Raw genomic sequence first — 16,014 nt, forward strand, 5'->3', positions numbered from 1 at the left:
GCAAATAAAACAAAACCATCTGGTGTGAAGGTATGTCAACACACCAGCAAATGAGTCTGGGACATGTTTTAAACGACGTTGCTTTTTAGTGCAATCACATCACAAACAGCTGGGAAAATGTTCTTTTTCTCCCTTAGGCCACTTATGACAGTTACACATTTTGCTACTTGGCTTTTAAGGGGCCGTTTACAACTTAAAAACATAAAATAGCGTTTTGTGGACCTGAAAAAGCTAACTTTTGAAAAAGGGTTTCAAAGTGCACGTTTCTGAAAACGATATCCCATTATCATCTCAGTGTAAATTACAAAAATGTGAATTTGTGAAAACGATGTTATGCCTATGTGCATTACCAAATACTTTATATATCTACTAATCGTTGATTAGTAAAGTCATCGTGTCACTGCAGCTCCGGTTGCTATAGAAACAGGCAGTGTTTTGCGGTGCGCACTTAGGACTGCGCATGCACATTAGCTTTGTCCAGGCTGAAAAATGCCTTCTTTTTTTTTTCAAGTGTTTATAAAACAAAATTTATGAGACAGTTGTCAGATTTCGTTGGCGATTTCAAACATGAAATTGAATCGTGAGCTTGTCGAACAGTTTTGGAGAATTTGATGTTGCCCCATTCAAAAAGACAGGAGCAGAACTTGCATGCCTGAGAGGTGTTTCAAAGATGGCCGCCGAGCGTATTGTGAATGTCAAAACATTTGGTAACTAAACAGAATTTCAGAAGTTTAGTGACAACATGTTATAATGTTTAGATGGCACAATGACAAGCTACAGTTTTTATTAGTGCTTGCTTGACAAATTTCATGATTCATAATTCATTATGAATTCATAAGCTTGCATTTGATTCCATATCGGTTATGTGTTTTTTATTTACATGCGTTTTTAAAAATATAATATGTAATATAGTGCATATATTTAGCAAAATATATTCGTCTCTATAGTTCTTTTTTTAGCTAACAAACATGCTATGGTCATTAAATGGGTTTCCTGAGGTAAATGTAACGTTACAGATTGTTCTCCAGCTGTTTTATTGAACTCTTTCCGCGGTTGAAACATGATACATTTCGATTAGTTCTACTGTATCTTTCAACATATAATGTTCATTTGTGTTTGTTTACTATTAACTACTAGTAAAGCGTAAGAGCTCGGTTCACGTGCCGCTTGAAGCGATCCATTACGCCAAATTTAAGAGCGCCAAAACGGATTTATTGTTTGAATTTCGTAATATAATTGACAGAATTTGAAAGCTGAGAGTTGTTTCATATCAAAGTAATCTGCTCGGTCTTGTCTGTCGGTGTCATGTCCTCTTTGCCTTGCGATTTTTCACTGCGTGAGAAAAAGGATGTGTGAGAACGCCCTCACAACACATCAATCACATTTTTACTCAACATTTCTCTTAGCTCGGCATCTGTTTTTGTGGTCATGTCAATCACAGTGCTGATTGCCTACACAATTACACTAACCTTAACATTAGTATAGTGTTGGTAGCAGCATTACCGTTTATCATGATCAGATTCATGTGGGTTTTTCTGAAAGTATGAACCTTTCTTAATAGGTGACTGTATAATTGGGAGAAAAAAATTCCCACTGAGCTCAAAGCGATGGATTCTGGGAATGCCTTTCTGTGAGAATGCATGAAATGCTGCCTAATAATTTGGTCATTACACTTTGGCAAACAAAACGTAATGAAATGAATGCTTCACCTTTAGTAACTAGGCATCTGATTGGCTGAGGGTTTTGAAACCAGGGGAGTTCTAAAATTGAAATTGGCTATATGTATGTGCTAAAGATGCTTTAATGTGTCCTTCTGTCTCTCTGTCCCCCTCAGCTCATCCCGCTCTCAGTCCAGTTGTCTTTTTCACTCCCTCTCCCCCCCGAGTGTGATAATCACCACTGCTGGAGGGGTAGATGGGGGAGGAGGTGGATCGAGATGCCCCTGAACCCCTGCGGTGGTTTATCAGCCCGAGTGTGTCAGCACTGCAGGAGGACAAACCTGTCAGAGCTGAAAGGGTGAGAGAGGGAGGGAGGTTGAAGAGAGCGGAGGTGTCAGTGTGTGACTGATTGCGGCCCTCCATTCGCAAGGCTAGCCCCCTCCTCACCATCACCCTGTCTCTGCACACAAATCTCTTCACTCGCACGAAGGAACACACACACAAGTGCTTTCAGCATCGCTATTCAGTGGTAGAGCAGTGTCGCTACTAGAAATGTTCAAAAGTACAAATACTGGACAATTAGTTGACTAGTTGGTCTTGACGAAGCTCTCCATTTCCAAAACATTAGTTTCATTCATTATCCAGTGAGCTATAAAACCGGACTCAGATCAGTAGCACATTATAGAAATATCACTTGCATAAAATGGCATTGAATGTGACGTCCACTGAATTAATAAATTAATGAATGAGTAAAGAAAGAAATACATGCAGTCTTTATTAATATACTTTGTCTAATTCTTATATTATTAAATTTTTTTATTATTATTTTCATTTCATTATTTTATTTGATCATTCATTTATAATAATAATATATTGGTGTATTAATGAATGTACGAATGGACTTAAATGTAATAAGTAATAAGAAAAATTTCCAAACCAAATTAAAAATGCAAATCATTAATTCAGGTGATTATATGTCTTTAAATGTCTGCCTGTCTGTCAATCTATCTGTAATTTATTAATATAATTCATATTAATTATACCATTAAATGCACTGGTAAATAAAAGTACTAAAATATAATTAAAAACATTATAGAACACAATTAAATTAAAAATAAACAAATAAGGAGACAATTTTAGGGCCAATTTGTTCCAACGTGACAACAGACTAGTACAAGACTTATGACTATTACCTTTGACTAGTTGGTGTTAAAGAAGCCCTAAATAATCAGGGTCCACCAGACCCGCATCGTACAGATTTATTAGGGGGCGCTCACATGATATGCTTTCTTGTCGTTTATTAAATCTTTTCCTTCTTTATTTCTGTGCTACAAAAGCAGGCCGTCACATCAGCAGTTACCACAGACCCCTTCCATTCGCTTTCTCTCAGCTAAAAATACAGAGTGCTTTTGCGGCAGTAAGCGCTTGCAGTTTCGATGCGAGTTAGTGCTGTGCTCACGCATGGCACTGCTGACCACTGCTTCTGCTGTACTGAAGCTCAGACATGCTGAGAAAGGCCCTAATTAATGGAAAAAAGTGTGTGTCTGTGTGTTGGAGGTGTGCGAGGTGGGGGATGATTTATTCCAGTGTCACCTTGACCCCTGACGCAGAGATACAGCTCAATTAAACAGGATTGGCCCCGCGGCACCGCTTTCATCTACTGCCCGCGAGTTCTGCAAAACACGCGCACACACACACACACGGGGCCAGATTCACAAGATCCAATAACATCCATCTGGAGCGCTTTTCGCTTCCCTCTGCCACCAAAAACGGTAATGACCTAAACCAAAATAAACCAAAGAACAATGAAAAATCAATGCGATAACATGAAGAATTGATTCCTACAGGCTGGATTGGTTCTTCTGTAGCTTCTAATTGCTGTTCTAGGCATTTGTTTCCAAAACACTTTAAATCATTACCTAGCGATCTATAAAACTGGCCTCAGATCAGTGATAGAACATGAAAAAGAATTAACATGAAACTGCCTTCGCAACCGTTTGACTTCCAAAACTTGACACATTTGCAAGTGTAATACATTATTCAACGATTTTATCAGATTGATTTTCCTTTGCACCTTTTTTCTGCCATGGGCAACAATGAAAAATACTTTCCCACTGAATCCGTTACCTAAATCTTACAGTTACGATGAATCCATTGGATGGATGGGGCTGTGGAGATGTGCCGCCCGCAGAATTAATGAATGCATTCTTTATTAAAGGGATAGTTCACCCAAAAATGAAAATTACCCCATGATTTACTCACCCTCAAGCCATCCTAGGTGTATATGACATTCTTCTTTCAGACGAATACAATCGGAGTTATATTAAAAAATGTCCTGGCTAATCCAAGCTTTATAATGGCAGTGAATGGCAGCCCAAAATTTGAAGCCCAAAAAAGTGCATCCATCCATTATAAAAGTGCTCCACACAGCTCCGGGGGGTTAATAAAGGCCTTCCAGGGCTCCAGAGTGCGACTAAATGGTCGCATTTTGCAACTAAAATTTGAGAGTGTGCGACTGAATTTTACATCCAGTCGCGAACATGTGCGACCAGTAAATTTGCCTGCTGTCGGTACAGGAGAAATTAAGAAAATACACTTACTAATTATAATTGATAGACGTTATGTCTGGCAAATTCTATCTTTGCCAGCCGTTTCTATATGAGATAATATTAAACCATTTGTCCGTGATGCATTTTTGCCATTCGCAATCCAGAAGAGAGAAAGCGAGCGAGCTCTGTCACGTGGAGCTACAGCGCACACAACACCACAGTCAGCTTAATGAGTGACCATGGCCAAGAACTAAACAAAAGTTTAGTCTGCTTAAACTTTAGGGATGTGCTGTGATATTAATCTTCTTTTTTTTTCCGATTTTGGCTTCCAAGAATTATAAAAAGATGGTATGAGGTAAAACTATTCCTATAGCCGTGTTCCGTCGAGCATCCTTACCTTCCCAGCTGAGCTGTCATTTCTCCCGTCAGATTCAGTGATTGTTGTAAACTGCAGTCTCTACTGTTGCTAAACTGCGGGATGTGTTTGATAATAAAGAGCTATTAAATGCACAATAATCCGCGCAAGAGACGCTGTTTCCAACTTCAAGGCGGCTTATGTGTATGTGCTGTGAAATGGACCGACTTGCACTTAATATTTTAGGCTTTGTGTGCGCGTCTAAACCATCAAATAAACAACAAATAGCCGGTGTCAAAATGACTGGATTGGAGAGTAGTTATTTTAACAGTTTATATCTTAAATGGGCGTAAATAGTTTGGAGAAATAGGAGAATTTGATATTATTAGTTCTACATTCGATCGGTCTTAAAGGGGCAGCGTCTAATAAACCTGCTGACGATTGAGCCATTAATTCGAATCGAACAAAAGGCAAATAGAGAATATTCTTTAGCTTTTATAAGCATTAATCTATCAATTTATACAGTGAAAACTATGCAGTGTTATTTTACATTTCATTACTTTATTAGATTTCTTTGTAGGTTTGTTCTTTACTGTAATATTAATGTTAGCAGACCTTCCAATTGCCTGCACACTGGTCCATTTACAAATAGATGTTTTATATTTTGTTCAAACTTTGCGGTTTCTTTTGCTATAGATATTTTACTTTTCAGATTATAAAGCCATGTTAATTATGTTCTTAATTATGTTTTTTTTTTTAAATAAAAAAATAAAATAAAGTATAATAAAAAGAACCGGTAAGAATACTGTTAAGTACCGGATCGATAAGCAGTATCGGTAAGAGTAGTAATACCATTAAAACCTTAACGATACCGATTCCTATTAGTAATACAGTGGAAATTAGTAGATTTGGTTAGCATGTTGATTTACGGTGTGCGCCCCTAAAATTTCTGGTTGTGCCCCTAAAATTTTCAGTTGGGGGCCACTGTGCTCCGAGTGAAAAAAGTTAGTCTGGAGCCCTGCCTTCTGGAGTGAAGTCATGCATTTGTGTAAGAAAAAATATCCATATTTAAAACTTTATAAAGTAAAATATCTTCTGCCAGACCACCAACTTATGAAGTTTTTTTCCCCATTGTTTATTTTTATTCATTTATTCATTCATTCGAAAATGTAAAAATATAAACAAATTAATAATTAAATAGGGGCTAGATACATGCTGGCCACATTTAATAATTAAAAAATATATATATATTTACTTTCTTTTTTACATAAATAAATATTTTATTTAAAATTTGTATTTAAAAACATCTTTGTTTAAAAAAAAAATATTTATTAATTCATTCAAAAATAAAAATATATAAACAAATTAATACAATTAAAGATTAATAAATAGGTGCTAGAGACATGCTGCCGACATATTTAATGATTGTTTTTTTTATTTTTTTTTACATTAAATTCATTAAACTTTTTATTCATTACCTTTTTTTTTTAAATGTTAAATGCATGTATATTTTTTTTATAACCATCTTATTTAAACATGTAAAATGTAATTTAAAAGATTAATAAAGTAAATAAAATGTTTTTTTTAAAATAAGGTTTTAATGAGGAATTTTGATGACAAACTTTGTCAATATTCGAGCAAGTTAAGGTACCTGCAAAAGCTTTAGAGATATGTTCTTTCTTCCACTCCCACGGTTGGTCGTACTCATCGGCAGGCCTCTCGTCGTCCTGCGGCAGCCTGCTCTCCCTGCCCTCCTCAGGCAGATCCGGCTGCCCTGGGACGCGCTCCTCGTACGGGGTGTCATAGAGTTGGACCTCCCCTCTCCCCCAACCTCCTGCTCCACCACCAGCTCTCCTCTGCAGCTCTGCAACACCAAACAAACACATTACAAACTCTCTTCCACCCTGATCTGTGTTCTGCAAACTTCCACTTAAGAAAAGTTGTTTTGACCCCTTAAAACAAAAACAAACTGCATCTGGTAACGTCACATGTTCATCAGATGGTCTCTTCCAGTGCAAAGACTATTGTGAGATTAACAGTTGGGTTTGCAAGCTGATCCAGGCATCTTCTAGACCGAGTTTCATTGTGACATTCATTAAAATGGTGCGAGACAAGACGTGCTGTTAAATCAAGACACAACAATAAATCGATATGTTCCCTGGGCTCCACAGCTGGGCTCCCTCGCCTAGGCCACATTAATTATGAAAATGTCTGGAGAAGAGTGGCGGGGTATGAATCTGAAGGAGAGACAAATTGTGTTTGCACAGCTTGCTGGTTTCATATGGGAGGGCTTAACAAAGAGAGAAAGATGTACGTGTGTGTGCGCGTTAGTAGATCGAGTCCAATCTCAAGGACTGTGGTCTCTCGATCTCTCCTGATGGGCAGTCTCATTTCCATTATCATACCTCTCAAAACACAAGCACCAAACAACAGGATGACTGAATGACCTTCAAGGGCTTTTCAGCCAAAAATAACAGCTGCTTAAAAGCCTATATGATATGAACTGCAGATATAAAATGCTACGCCAACATGTGATGCTTATAAAGTGAAAAATTAAAAACTAAGAAAACTAATAAAAAAGACAGAACCATTACTAGAACTTTAACATTAAAATTAAGGCTGAAGATAAAAATAAAATCTAATTCAATGAAAATTATCCCAAAATTTACTCACCCTCAAGCCATCCTAGGTGTATATGACTTTCTTCTTTCAGCCAAACACAAATTTAGTTATGCTAAATAATATCCTGGCTCTTCCTAGCTTTGTAAAGACATTGAGTTTTTGAAACTCAAAAAAGCACATCCATCCATCATAAAAGTAATCCATAAAACTCCAGTGGGTTGATAAATGCCTTCTGAAGTGAAGCGATGGGTTCTTGTTAGGAAAATATCCATATTTATAACTTTGACGTATGGATTACTTATCGAGTCATAAACACCTAGGATGGCTTGAGGGTGAGTCAATTATGGGGATCATTTTAATTTTTAGATGAACAAACCCTTTTAGGTTTTTTTGTCATCTCCCATTTTAGCTCAAGTTAGCTTTCTTAACTGTTGTCTTAAATCAGCAGAAGAACGTGAACTAGGGTGGCACCAGTATTAAAGGAACACGCCGACTTTTTTGGACTTCAGCTTATTCACTGTATCCCCCAGAGTTAGATAAGTCCATACATACCATTCTCATCTCCGTGCGTGCCATAACTCTGTCTGACGCACCCACCGCTAGCCTAGCTTAGCACAAAGACTGCAGGTAAATGGCTCCAGCTAGCCTACTGCTCAATAAGTGACTAAATAATGCAAACATTTTTCTATTTACATGTTGTGATGTGTATAGTTACATCGTGTACTACGACAGACGGAAAATGAAAAGTTGTGATTTTCTAGACCGATATGGCTAGGAACTATACTCTCATTCCTGCGTAATAATCAAGCAACTTTGTGCCGTACCATGGGTGCAGCGGCGGAATGATATTACACAGCGCCTGAAAATAGGCTAACTTCCATCAACATAACCAACCTGACTACCTCCTTGCACAGAGCGCTGGGGACTATTTTCAGGCGCTGTGTAATATCATTCCGCCGCTGCACCCATGGTACGGCAGCAAAGTTCCATGATTATTACGCAAGAATGATAGTATAGATCCTAGCCATATCGGCATAGAAAATCACAACTTTTCATTTTCTGTCGGTCTTAGTACACAACGTAACTGCACACATCACAACATGTAAATAGAAAAACAGAAAACCAACAAAAACTATAATATTATATCATTGATACTAATATGACACTGTTCAGCATCACAACATTATAAGGTACAGCATTTGCTAAAGATTATATTTAACAGCGTTATAATTTTTGGCATATCAACTGCAAGTTATTATTAGAAGACAGCAAAGGTAATCTAAATGTAAAAACAATTAGATGTGAATGTTATTTTAGTATTATTTATATATTATTATAGTATTTATTAATATTTTTCCATTTTCATTTTAAGCTTGCGTTATTTATTTTAATGACATTTTTTTACTTTTTTTATTTTTAGTTCAGTTTTAGCCATTTTAGTACTTCAACTTATTTTATTTCAGTCAGTTGGCAAGGCAAGTTTTTCATCTAATATTTATATTGTTTTAGTTAGTTGTTTTTTTTAAATAACGAAAACAATGTTTGAAATTAATGATAAAAACACTAGCTGTGTTTACATGAACCATAATAATCCAAATGTAATCGAACTACCAGTAGTAGCACAGTCGGAATAAAACAAAAGTCACAAATAACCACGTCAAATTGGAATGAATTGGCCAAATCCAAATCAAATTAATTCAGATTGTAAGGAGTGGTTGAAACCTTTTCCAATCTGATCGAGAGGACATGGAAGAGTGAACTGATGTGATGTAATTTGGAACAAAATCAGGTGAAAACAAACTTCGTTTGGAGTACAAAACAGCTTCCCAAAGCGTACTTTCCTTTCAATAACAAAAAAAAACCCGGAAAGCGAGCACCACACATCATATCCATCTAAACTTCACTCTCAGCATCCTAAACGAAGAACGAAAAAGAACTTCGACGTGAGTATATCGGGGCCTAAACACTTGATCGGATTGAAAACTGAAACTGGAAAGTACTGCACATGTGCAACGACATATGATGCAAGGAATGTGCTGTTGTGGTTGTTGAATGCATAAATGACTGTAGTTTCATCTGTGAAGAGATGACCAGTCCTTTTTTCGGACTCATCCACAGAGACCTTGTTTTGGGCGCAGGAATGGCCATTTTTACTGCTTGATAAATAGAAGCAGCACGGCACAAAGGTTCATGTACTTGTCTCCTAATTAGGACCCGAAACAAATATATAGTCTGCTCTTTAAAACAAAGAAAAGCACCAATGGAGGAGAATAGTAAGCACAAACAGCTAGAAACAAGGGATGCAAGCTGTATATTTGTGCAGTGTGTGCATGTAAAACATCAATTCCGATTTTAAGCTTGTGACATAAACGCACACATCAACCCGATCACTTTATTTGGCATTCATGTAGCAAAGCTACTAGCATGCACAATTACATATCCACCATAAACTATAATCCTATAATAAATATGGTACATTGCGCATCCCTCGTTCATAATAGCTGGTTTTTGTATTTACTGAAACTACAGGTAATAATGGCACAAATGTTGTTGATTCAAATATGTATTGAACTCAGAACATTCTTTTAACCTTTTTAACTCTAAAATGTTAAATTACAAACATGAATGAGTTTTGAGTTTCGTCCAGCAAACGGCAAGACGTCAAAAATTATGTCAAGCATGAAATCAAACACACCAGATATGGAACGGACTACCTGCAAAAAAAATACCACCATGGATGAGCGTTTCAGAGAGAAAGAAAAAAGCAGGATTGAGAAGAAAGCAGAGTAAAAAGAGAAAGAAAAACTTTAACCTTCACACATCCTGCTTCTATTGGGCTCCTTAACCGTCTCCATAGCGACAGAGAGGCCCTGGGGGACCGACCCTGAGGTGGAGGGAGTGAGGGAGCTATGGGAGTGTGTGTTGATGTTAAGTGTTTGTGACGCATGAGAAGGGGGCTGCTAGATTCCCCATACCTGAGAACTGACTGTGAATGAGAGAAGAGATTAACCTGTAGAGATGGATTGAAAATTAAATGAGGCTGCCTTGAAGGCAAGACTGATCTGAGGAGAAATTAAGGTGGATGCTGGGGTCTTACGACGAGAAAACCAGGGATTGCGTTTTTGCATTCCACTGCATAGCTTTTCCATTGTTTTTCTATGCAAATGTGCTAGATGGATGTATTTGAACACTGTGATTTCGATTAAAAATGTGCCGCTCAAGTTAAAAGTAATTCAACTAAGCATTGTTTTTTAAACACAAAATAGTGCTCTGTGTGAATGGCCCTTAAGTTAGTATCCTAACTGAGTCATGCTTGGCACATTGCTAAGCTAATATTAGACATGATACTCTAACCATGCATACCTCGGGTCTTTAGTGACCCGATCATTCACTACCCTCCTCCTCATCCATTTTTTAAATTTAGACATCAACCTTCTTAGTATTCGTCAATCAATTAATCGGTGCACAGCCATTTTCAGATCTCTCCAGAAATGTTGAATCGGGTTAAAGTCTGGGCTCTGGCTGGGCCACTCAAGGACATTCACAGAGTTGTCCCGTAGTCACTCCTTTGTTATCTTGGCTGTATGCTTAGGGTCGTTGTCCTGTTGGAAGATGAACCGTCGCCCTAGTCTGAGGTCCAGAGTGCTCTAGAGCGGGTTTTCATCACGGATGTCTTTGTATATTGCTGCATTCATCTCCCAGTTCCTGCCGCTGAAAAATATCCCCACAGCATGATGCTGCCACCACCATGTTTCACTGTAGGGATGGTATTCAATCTTTGTTTCATCAGATCAGAGAATTTTGTTTCTCGTGGTCTGAGAGTCCTTCAGGTGCCTTTTGGCAAACTCCAGGCGGGCTGTCATATGCCGTTCGGCCACTCTACCATACAGGCCTGATTGGTAGAGTGCTGCAGAGATGGATGTTCTTCTGGAAGGTTCTCCGCTCTCCAGAGAGAAATGCTGGAGCTCTGTTAGAGTGACCATCAGGTTCTTGCTCACTTCTCTCCAGATCGCTCAGTTTGGCCTGGCTGCCAGCTCTAGGAAGAGTCCTGGTGGTTCCAAACTTCTTCCATTTACGGATGATGGAGGCCACTTTGCTTATTTGGACCTTCAATGCTGCAGACATTTTTCTGTACCCTTCCCCAGATCTGTGCCTCGATACAACCCTGTCTCGGAGGTCTACAGACAATTCCTTGGACTTCATGGCTTGGTTTGTGCTCTGACATGTACTGTTAACTATAGGACCTTATATAGACAAGAGTGCGCCTTTCCAAATAATGTCCAATCAACTGAATTTACCACAGGTGGACTCCAATCAAGTTGTTGATACATCTCAAGGATGATCAGAGGAAACAGGATGCACCGGAGCTCAATTTTGAGTGTCATGGCAAAGGCTGTGAATACTTATGTACATGTGATTTTTTTATTGTCATTTTATTTATTTATTTATGACAGAAGCCACTCCTCGGTAAAAGGCACATGACAGCCCACCTGGAGTTCGCCAAAAGGCAGAAACAAAATTCTCTGGTCTGATGAAACAAAGATTTAACTCTTTGGCCTGAATGGCAAGCGTCATGTCTGGAGGAAAAAGTGAAGCGCTGTGAATACTTTCCGGATGCACTGTACCAGTACATTGTGGGACTGCTTAAACTGCAAACAATACATGGAATGCTGCCTTAATACTTAGAAATCAGCAAAATGAGTCACTGTCTGACTGAGGGACTCACTGAGAAAGACACACTCCTACTTCATTCTCTCCATACGACTCAAAGGGCAAAGTAGACTCCCCTGGGGCATGAGAATACGCACTCCAAAATAGAGACGAGAAGAAGTTTGACTGACCAGTTATCACTTTCTGGGCCTCATAGGGCTCCATGTAGCCGTTGTTCTCAGGAGTGATTGGGCCCTGGGCGGTTTCTGGACGTGGGTCCAAACGAGCATCGAATGGGTCAGAGTAGTCGGTATCTCCCATAACTGGAGCTGATGGAACCACCTGCAACAAGAACAGTCATGTAAAGATCTTCACCCAGGAGAGGGAACACAAGAAATCCCTTTTATTCTGTGCAACAAATTGAAGATTATCTTAGTTTGCTGAGGGATGAATGAAGGGAAATATTTTTACATAATTCTGCAGCAAAAAAGCCCCACTACTATTTGTTAGCACTAAAAAAAAGTGTCATAATTTGGTGTTGCGTGATCATTTTTTACCCGACATTAAAAAAAATAAGGTGTGACGCAACAATACGAAAAGTGCCATGTAAATCAGTTTGTCTACAAGCAGCCAAAGAAAATTGCCAAATACTGGCTAAGAGTTATGTAAACATATTGGGTCATGTGACATCAATTCCTGAACAATGCGTTTTTGCAGATTTGTGGGTTCTAGGGCTGTAAGATTAATCGAAAAATAAAGAAATTGTAATACGGCTTAGTGCGATTATCAAAGTGTTGCAAAATTAAAAATTGTATTAAATATATGTGCTGCATGTTTCAGAGTGAAGCGCAGCAACGCGTTTATTTTCACACATGTTTTCAGTGTCTCCGAGCGGAGCCGTTCACAGTAAATGCTGCTCTACATAAACTCCAGCTCTGTAGAGTTTTTGTTGCTGAAAACTTAATATGCGCCAACCATCTTTCCCAGACTTGTAATTAAAAATGCTTATAATTTGCCTGTCATCATCAAAAGAGAAGCTTTAAAAGGTGGAGTAAGCGATTTCGGAGAAACACTTTTGAAAGTGAATCAGACAGAGCACCTTGGATCGACACACTTGTAGCCAATCAGCAGTAGGAGGTGTGTCCACTCATGATTGGGGAGGAGTGAGCTAATCAGCAGTAGGAGGCGTGTTCACTCATGATAGGGGAGGAGAGAGAGTGAGCCAATCAGCAGTAGGGGGCGTGTTCACTCATGATCGGGGAGGAGAGAGTGAGCTAATCAGCAGTAGGGGGCGTGTTCACTCATGATAGGGGAGGAGAGAGTGTGAGCTAATGAGCAGTAGGGGGCGTGTTCACTCATGATAGGGGAGGAGAGAGAGTGAGCTAATGAGCAGTAGGGGGCGTGTTCACTCATGATATGGGAGAAGAGTGTGATCTAATCAGCAGTAGGGGGCGTGTTCACTCATGATAGGGGAGGAGAGAGAGTGAGCCAATCAGCAGTAGGGGGTGTGTTCACTCATGATAGGGGAGGAGAGAGAGTGAGCCAATCAGCAGTAGGGGGCGTGTTCACTCATGATAGGGGAGGAGAGAGTGAGCCAATCAGCAGTAGGGGGCGTGTTCACTCATGATAGGGGAGGAGAGAGTGAGCCAATCAGCAGTAGGGGGCGTGTTCACTCATGATAGGGGAGGAGAGAGAGTGAGCCAATCAGCAGTAGGGGGCGTGTTCACTCATGATAGGGGAGGAGAGAGAGTGAGCTTATCAGCAGTAGGGGGCGTGTTCACTCATGATATGGGAGGAGAGAGTGAGCTTATCAGCAGTAGGGGGCGTGTTCACTCATGATATGGGAGGAGAGTGTGAGCTAATGAGCAGTAGGGGGCGTGTTCACTCATGATAGGGGAGGAGAGAGAGTGAGCTAATCAGCAGTAGGGGGCGTGTTCACTCATGATATGGGAGGAGAGTGTGAGCTAATGAGCAGTAGGGGGCGTGTTCACTCATGATAGGGGAGGAGAGAGAGTGAGCTAATGAGCAGTAGGGGGCGTGTTCACTCATGATATGGGAGAAGAGTGTGATCTAATCAGCAGTAGGGGGCGTGTTCACTCATGATAGGGGAGGAGAGAGAGTGAGCCAATCAGCAGTAGGGGGTGTGTTCACTCATGATAGGGGAGGAGAGAGAGTGAGCCAATCAGCAGTAGGGGGCGTGTTCACTCATGATAGGGGAGGAGAGAGTGAGCCAATCAGCAGTAGGGGGCGTATTCACTCATGATAGAGGAGGAGAGAGTGAGCCAATCAGCAGTAGGGGGCGTGTTCACTCATGATAGGGGAGGAGAGAGAGTGAGCCAATCAGCAGTAGGGGGCGTGTTCACTCATGATAGGGGAGGAGAGAGAGTGAGCTATAAGGCTTGTTTGACTTCACCCAGCGATGCGCAGATTTTAATTTTTTGGTTTTCCTTGTTCGTTCGACATATTCGCTTTATTTTTCAAGAAGCATTATTTTGCTTCGCTTCAGCTATGATAAAGAGACATACGCTTGAATTGTGTGTTTGTGAATTTTGGGGGCGGAGCAATGAAGGGAGGGGTGTGTTTGTTTTGGGTTGATTTCAAATATCAACAGTGTTTCTCAGAAATTGCTTACTGCACCTTTAAGGGTCCCTTTAAATAGTCATATTGATATACAAATAACAAATATTTAGGTCAAAATGTGCAGCCCTAGTGTCTCCACATACTTTCAAAACGTGTACATTCAGAAACAGCACCTCAAAGCGTGAGATGCTGGAAACCGGCAGTTTCGCAAAAATGTGCTACCTTCCCCCGTGAAGCAGAAGGAGGCTGTGGAGAAGTGTTGATGAGCATGTTAGGAGGTGTGTTTGTCTCCCAATCCAGGCTCGGGAGGAAGCCCTCAGTCTGTTGGCACTGGGTCAATTACAAAGACGGCCATATGGTCTCTCAAACAAGGACTTTAGCCAACGGCTCTGCGCGGCACCATTCAGCCTGCAAACTGTGGCGTGCAACAATCCCCCAATTTCCCACCAGGCAAATCGCCATTGTCTGGTTGATCTTTAACAAGAATAGGAGGACAATAAATCTGAAATGTTCATTAGGAACGCTATAAAAACTTAATTAGGATTACGGTGGAAATTAATGAAGGTTAACAGGGACTGATGCGTAACGATGCTCGCAAGACAATGCACTTAGAGGGTCGCCATTAAATTGGGATTTAAATCGATGGCGCGGCATTGGCAGGGTCATTCCTCAAGCCCAACCAATCAGCTTGCTCATCACTGGTACTGATTACAATCAATGAGACTCCACTGAAAGCTGCTGTCTGTCCGTATGTGTGTGTGTGTGTGTGTGTGTGTGGATACCTCAACTGTCTGCCAGTATTAGGTCTCTACTCAATGTCTGATCACAGGGAGCACCTTTATGGCTTTTGTGAGTATTCTCTATGGGACCGCCCCATCCCTACCAGCCTAACTAAACGCCATGTATTATTCAAGAGCTTCAGCTTTGGTGGATCAAGGGGTTTTGACACCTACGGCGCTCCGAGACACGAAATCTAATGCAGGGTTAACTGAGTGTTTACATGGAAGATTGTTTCACACCGCAAATCACTTGTTTGACAGTTTGTTTTATGCATTTCATGACCTGATGGCTTCAGGCATCACTTAAAACCCCTCAGATCTTCGACTACTTAACGTTTCGAAACACAGTAAATGGTGTATATTGAGTTCATGTACAAATAAATTAATATATAATATAAACTGTAAAAAAAAAAATCAGATTTAAATTTAATTTCACATTTAATTCAATGTGTTACTTGCCATTTTGTTAATGTAATTTAATTGTTTGTAATTATTTGTGAAATTTACAAGCAATTTCCGAGTGAAAATTGTGTGCATCTTAAAACAGATTAAAAAAATGATGATTGTCTTTAAAGTTGCCGAAACACTCCCCCATATCCCATTGGCTGGTCAAATAGCCCCACCTCCAGACACACACCATTGTTTACGCCAATGTTTTTGTGTTGGTCAGGTTGGTTGTTTAAACTATAAAAAAAAAATATTATAAACAACAAATTTAAATGAACATTCTACACAATATTAATAGCAAAAATGTACACCAAAATATTTGAAAACAGGACCAAAATTCACTTATTACTAATATTGTTATTTAAATTACTCAC

General features: G+C 39.7%; 1 protein-coding gene across 2 annotated transcripts in view; it reads right to left on the reverse strand.

Annotated features, from left to right (window-relative positions):
• Positions 1 to 16,014, reverse strand: part of shdb (Src homology 2 domain containing transforming protein D, b) — a 33,752-nt gene that overhangs the window by 16,332 nt on the left and 1,406 nt on the right. For both annotated transcript variants that reach the window (XM_079807631.1, XM_079807632.1), the window contains exons 3-4: positions 12,026 to 12,176; positions 6,214 to 6,426 (exon numbers count right to left, since the gene is read on the reverse strand). In XM_079807631.1, the coding sequence (XP_079663757.1) occupies positions 6,214 to 6,426; positions 12,026 to 12,176 (364 nt within the window). The remainder of the gene's footprint in view (positions 1 to 6,213; positions 6,427 to 12,025; positions 12,177 to 16,014) is intronic.

This window comes from Gobio gobio (genome assembly GCF_949357685.1).
Source record: "Gobio gobio genome assembly, chromosome: 24".
In the NCBI taxonomy this organism is placed as follows: domain Eukaryota; kingdom Metazoa; phylum Chordata; class Actinopteri; order Cypriniformes; family Gobionidae; genus Gobio; species Gobio gobio.